We start from the raw sequence: 6,908 nt of genomic DNA, 5'->3' as shown, positions 1-6,908 counted from the left end.
GTTCTGGTTATCGGCACCCTAGGTGTCATAAATCACAGTTTCAGTTAATGGTGGTTTTCGGTTATCAGCAACCCGCAGAGAACGGAATCCCCACCACTAACCGGCAACTGCCTGTATGGGGCCTGGTGAATAATCTTGTCTCTGGACAAGAGAATTCATTTAATCTAATTGTTCAGACAAGCTGCTTCCCCCTCCTCCACCTCGCCAGAGGCATTTCTACATACCCTTGTAGAGGCCTCTGCCAACAAAACAGATTGACCCAGACCAGTTTGCCTTGGTCCTGGTCTGTTGCTTTAGCACTTGACTAAACTCTTGAGGCTACTGCTATGGCAGTTTTTCAGGCAGTCTCCTGACTGGACCTGTGGTCATTCACAGTGTCTAGGGTTACTGCTACTTTCCGGCCTATCGTTTCGGGAGAAGGCTCGGCCTTCAGGAGACTGTGCTAGCCTGGAGGTAGGGCAATATCCTACCTGGCCCACCAGACAGCAACCCTCTACTGACTGTTTTGTCCTCAGAGGCCTCTCCAAGGGCATGTAGAAATGCCTCTGGCAAGGTTGAGGAGGGGGAAGCAGCTTGTCTGAACGATTGGACATGAGTGAATTCTCTTGTCCAGAGACAAGAATATTCACCTGGCCCAATACAGATAGGCAAAAACCTCCATTAACCAAAGCTGTGAGGTGTGGCACTTATGGTGCTGATAACCAGTTAATGGCGCCTCTGCTAGGTATGCTATGGCGCCATAACTCTATTATTGGGGGACTTGATGTGTTATGGCACCATAAATCATCAATTTTATGGTGCTAGATAAGTGCCATAGAATCGGATCTCCATTAACCGAGCCTGCTGATAACTGGGGGCTTCCTGTACCCTGTGAGCCAAAGCAGACCATGGCAGCCCCATTTAAACCCTGGGTTTCTTCTTAGGTCCCCAGAGGGATTCAAGACAAAAGGGGCAGACACCTGAAGAGGGGGCCGTGGTTGCTTCCCCAAGATCATTGTGGTGACAAATCAGTACTACAATCTCAGCGAAGGTCCTCTGTATCTCAGGGGTGTCCAAGTCTCTGGGCAAAGGGCCCTCAAGCCCCTTGAGAGACTGGTCCTCCTGATCTACTCTCCCACGAGGGAGAACATCACCGGACCCCCTGGATTCTCAACAATGCAGGCGTACTTCCTGTGAGGCCATAAGACCCCTTCAGAAGCGTAAGCCCCTGACACTGAATCCCAGGGAGAGCACTCTGCAGGATTCCTTCTATTTGCCTCACCCCTCTTAGTGTAGCCTGAGGAAATACAGGGAATAGGAGAGAAGGATCAGGTGCTCTCATTCCTACTCACAGCAGCACTGTCAGAAGGAATGAGCCGCACCCTGTCACCAACCCATGGGGTTGACAGCGCCATGGATCTAGCTACCAGACTGGCAAGAACATGCATCATCCCCTAAAGGGGCAGCAGATGACTCATCAGGTTCAGGAACAAGAGCAGGAGCAAGTCCAGGGTCAGGAGATGATGGGCTGGTAAATGAGCTCTGGACCCCAACACCGCAGTAGGGAACACGTTGGTTGGATGGTGTGACCAAACCAGGTGGGGCAGCGTGTAGTAACTAGGCTGAGTCACCGTAGAGGTAGTGGTGGTAACTACAACATGGGTCATTGCATTGCTAGCACTAGCATCATTTGTCTTGCCACGAAGTCTTCTTGTGACTCTGTATTTGTTTTCTTGGCACTTTTACCTGAACCCTGATGAGGTGTAGAAATACACGAAAGCACTCGGTTTAAGTCATTTCTTTTCACCCTTCTCCTGGCTGTATGCATATATGATCATCACACTTCTGCAGTGATTTGTTGAAATACATACATACATACATACATACATAACACATACATACATATAATATATATTATATATATTATTATAATATATATATTAATATAATATATATATACATTATACATACATACATACAGATATATATATATATATAAGAATATATATATATATATATCCATATATATATATATATATATATATATATATATTACGCATACATACATACAACATACTACCTATATATATATTATATATATATATATAGAGCTATATATATTATGATAATATATTAGATATAATATATTATCTTACCCCCCTTTATTAAAAGTACACAAATTGGAAACCCTTACCTGTTGTCAATGGTGCCCTCTGTCTGCAACCATGCCGTTAAGCTATTAAGGTCTCGTAAGTATAAAAATATACTATTTAATACCCAAAGCAGTTGAATATAAAATAGAACGAAATGATTAACAAGTCATAGTGACAAAAAACCAAATCTGCCCATAAAGAAAACTAGTAAGTTAACATTCTACCCTCCTGACTAAGAATTCACTCCCAGACCCAAAATGTCAATAAGTTCATTATATTAGTCAGGTTAGAGATTCCTTTCTCTAGTACCATGAAAAAAAAAAAAAAATGAGACCCATCTGTAAAAAGATAACAATGGATAAAGATACACTTCACACATCACTCTTTTCAAAGTAATTTAAGTAAAGAGTGTATTTCACACTTCTCTCTCTTTTGAAAGGTAATGGTTTTCTAAGTCTTACAAAATGTGTCATACCTTTATGATGGGGTTTTCTCTCCCGACACCTGATGTGTACCAACTGACCTCTTCGTGCTCACTGAAAGGAATGTGGCTTTCGCAAGTGCCTTGGTCTATTAGACCTGTAACATCCGTACAAACGAATGTACATGCTTGACGCCAAGACAAGCGATCTCTTGGTTAAACGCTTACATACCCAAATTCCTTCACTCAAGTAAGCTGCCCTTACAGCCTGTCTACAAGCAAGACATATGTGATTCACTAACATTACACACTTGTAAGATAGATATATATATATATATATATATATATATATATATATATATATATATATATATATAAGTCATATCACATTTCCGTGATTCATATACATATATCGAGCTACAATGTCCTTTAATATCTAATTCGCTCTACCTCGGAATTAATATATTTTCATATATGCTTAACCAAAGGGGAATTTTTTCTCGATAATAGACTTGCCTGGACCGGGGCGCGAACCCACTGACGTTCCTGGATTTGAAAGGCTCTGTGGGTTCGCGCCCCGGTCCCAGGCAAGTCTATTATCGAGAAAAAATTCCCCTTCGGTTAAGCATATATGAAAATATATTAATTACGAGATAGAGCGAATTAGATATTAAAGGACATTGTAACTCGATATATATATATATATATATATATTATATATATATATATATATGTATTTATATATATATATATATCGGGACTGGATTAAAATACAGAAAACTTATTCCTTTTGAAGCTGTTTAGTGAGACTATTGAAAATACCAAGGAGAGGGAACATAAAAAATTTATTTTATTATTATGTTACGAAAGTCTGTCAAAAAGGACTAAGAATCCGGCCCTCGCCCTCATAAATCTTGCCTCTTGTCACAACACACGCAACTCAGGGCAAACCAAGACTTTGAAGGGACACCAGGACTAGCGAGCCATGAAGAAAGTGCGCCTGATCGTGCCTTCAGCAACCAGCAGGATCTTTGAGAGGGGAAAGGTCTGTGCACGTCTAGTTAGCATATTGTGAGGATTACCTCACCCCACCCACCTATGTCTTCGAAGAAGAACCAAGAAAACTGGCCACTCCTTCGAGGGTTAGCCAACTGGATCTAAGCCAGTCAGTGCTTTTAACACAAGAGATTTAAGGACGTCCTATAAGTCATTAACCAATGAACAACAGGAATTATGGAAAATACTTCTAAAAGTTGGAATGAAGCGATGGAGGAGGTGCCATTGAATTTGGGGCATGCCCAGAACCATGAAGTGACAGCTGACACAAACAAAAGGCAAGACATCGAAGCAGAAAGACAGCAGAAGGAGAAACAGCTGACACAGCAGAGGGGCAGAGAGTCAAAAGAGAGGGAAGCAGTGAAGAAACCGAAAGACATACAGTGAAGTGTGTGTATTGCTTGAACTGCTATCTCAGAAATTTAGGTCTCAAATCACATCATTAAGTCTCGCCCCCCACCCCAACCATAAACATTAAAGTCTCGAATCAGTTAAGAAAACTATAGGTGTAACGTGTATAAAAAGAAGTGTCAAAATAAACTGTAGAATGGGATTAATAATCCATTTTCTCCTGCAAAATGCTAAGATGTTTTAAATCACAAATGTGATAAACGAATCACATGTTCCTAAGAGAAATAAATTACCCACTGCATCACTACCTTATTGTTGGCTCTAATAATCAGAAGAATGAAAGTGAGCTGACAGCATATATACACACACACACAGTTCTTTACAATATATATATATATATATATATATATATATATTATATATATACATATATATATATATATATATATATATATATATATATATATATATATATATATATATATATATATATATATATATATACATACACATACACTAATTAAGCGAATACCCACAGGAAAATGATAGTCAGACGAAAAGTGCTTGGATTTCTGCTCATCATTTTCCTGTGGTATTTGGCTTAATTAGTAACATATATATATATATATATATATATATATATATATATATATATATATATGTATATCTATTATATATATTATACTATATCTATATATATATATATATATATAATATATTACGTATTATATATATATTTACATATAAACATATATATTATATATATTTTATATATTATATATATATATATATGTAAAGAACTGCTCGTTCCCTCCTTGAAAATGTATTCCGACACTCTTAAAAATAGCCTTGCCTGGAGGGACGAGACTTATTACAAACAAAAATCTATGCCATTAAGGCCAATCTTACTGAAACAGGAGGAATTTACATAAACTCTGGACTTTCGTTTAAATGAACTATATTTACATTTGAGTTACTGGTAGGTCCAGTAATTAATAAGGTGGTTGAATGCAGGTCCACATGAACACATGGCTGGAAAATGAACCAGACACAGAGATAGGAATTTGCACAAAGCAGGTTATCTCCATGCAAGTGTTATTCCAAAGGGTTCCTAATTTTCTCCCACGGTATTTGTTTGCAAAGAGGTTGTATTCTGGTATCAGTACTAAGGCGAGGAACACATGGGAAACGTCACACACTACTTGCTCTCGGCATTAAGTATTACAACTCACTCAAGCAGGCATGAAATGATTGGGAGTTTTTACAGAAAGGACTATTACATTGCTTGAATGATCTAGGGGGATGTTTACTGGCATCACAGCACTGAACCAAAATTGAGGAGTGAGAAGCTGAACAAAGAAGGGGGGAAAGTCACCTTGGGAGAATGAAATGAAATAGAGGTAAGAGGCAAAACAATTCACTGACTGCTCTAGAAATTACATCTCACAGTACATGGAAATCCTGGGTCTGGTAGTCTTCTCATCTGCTGATATTTCTGTGCACTATGGATGGCATAAGAACACTTGTGGGATTCCCCAGAGGAAGCAGGGGAGCAAAAGGGTTGAAGTGGAGTCTGCAGGGTTAGAGAAAGTTCTGAGGCAGAGCAGCTGCGGCCCCGTCTTTTTAAAATCTCGGCCTGGGGAAGCTCTTCCCTCATTTGGGACACCTGTGGAGAGCAAATCTAGGCAGCCAATGGAAGCAAAGAGGGGGTTTAGAAAGAATGGAGGCTTCCAGTTCACAGGGGTAACTTGAACAAATAGAATGAATGAACTAGTTTACAAAGAGGAATTATTTTTCCTTGGTTCCGGCTTAAAATCCTGAACAATATATATATATATATATATATATATATATATATATATATATATATATATATATATATATATATATATATACAGACTCACATGAATTATATGAATTACAGAAGTTTGAACTTACCAAGCTACATAAGTGATAATGGTGAATCCTGCGGTCCACAGACATTTGGTAAATCTAGTTGCTAGCATTTTTTGCATCAAGCCTGGCCTGACCCTGAAGTGTCACTGCACAGTCAGGAAATCCTGAAAATATGAAAAGAAATGGTTCGGTTTTTGTTTCTTCATTTAGCAGCTGATGTAGGTGAATATCTCATAATCTTTACTCAATACATACTAGAATTACTTTTTGCTTCATACTACAAGGTATTTAAGGATATAATATATATATATATATATATATATATATATATATATATATATATATATATATATATATACCATAGACTACTTGAAAAGAGGACTACCGACTCCACTGCTCGGGTCCTCTAGGTCGGGTCCCAAACGGGAATATCGGTGCTTTTACAAACGCTCTTACATGCACTTTTTGTTGTTGTTTACTTAAGTTTTTCTTATATATTTGATTTCCAAAAAAGGAGTCTTTTAGGAATATTTTCTAATAAACGTCATTTAAATATTTTGTTATCAAAGCTTAGAGTAAAAAATAATCTTGATTTTTTTTACTCTAATTTTAATGCTTGAAATCAGTAGTTATTAAATAAAGAAGCAATAGCTTTTCATATGAGAAGGATAAAAATATGATAACAATTGTCTGGAATTCCATTGAGGGGTCAGAGATGTGTATTTCTGGTGATAGAAGTTCACCATCGACGTGGTTCGGAAGTCACGTAAAGCCGTTGGTCCCGTTGCTGAATAACCACTGGTTCCATGCAACGTAAAAACACCATACAAACAAACAATCAATTACCAGAAAAGAAAAACAAATAATCTTGGATATGGCAGGGCTTGATAAATTTACGTAGTAATTTAGTTCCAAGATATGAGAGAAATAAATCAGTGCAAAAATGCTATGGAAAAATATAGAAAACATCTAAATTCATGTATTCAGTTACACATTAATCATAATTTGATAGGTTTTCTCGTCGTCTTCAGCAACCTAGTTTATTCTCTCGA

General features: G+C 37.8%; 1 protein-coding gene across 2 annotated transcripts in view; it reads right to left on the bottom strand.

Annotated features, from left to right (window-relative positions):
* LOC135223661 (carbohydrate sulfotransferase 11-like) overlaps positions 1-6,908 on the bottom strand; it is a 119,818-nt gene that overhangs the window by 47,052 nt on the left and 65,858 nt on the right. For both annotated transcript variants that reach the window (XM_064262319.1, XM_064262320.1), the window contains one exon: positions 5,899-6,020. In XM_064262319.1, coding sequence (XP_064118389.1) covers positions 5,899-5,975 — 77 coding nt within the window. In that variant the 5' untranslated portion in view covers positions 5,976-6,020. The remainder of the gene's footprint in view (positions 1-5,898; positions 6,021-6,908) is intronic.

Source organism: Macrobrachium nipponense, chromosome 10, assembly GCF_015104395.2.
Source record: "Macrobrachium nipponense isolate FS-2020 chromosome 10, ASM1510439v2, whole genome shotgun sequence".
NCBI classification, from domain to species: domain Eukaryota; kingdom Metazoa; phylum Arthropoda; class Malacostraca; order Decapoda; family Palaemonidae; genus Macrobrachium; species Macrobrachium nipponense.
The sequence above is the reverse complement of the archived record's forward strand: the minus strand, read 5'-3'. Positions and strand labels throughout refer to the sequence as shown.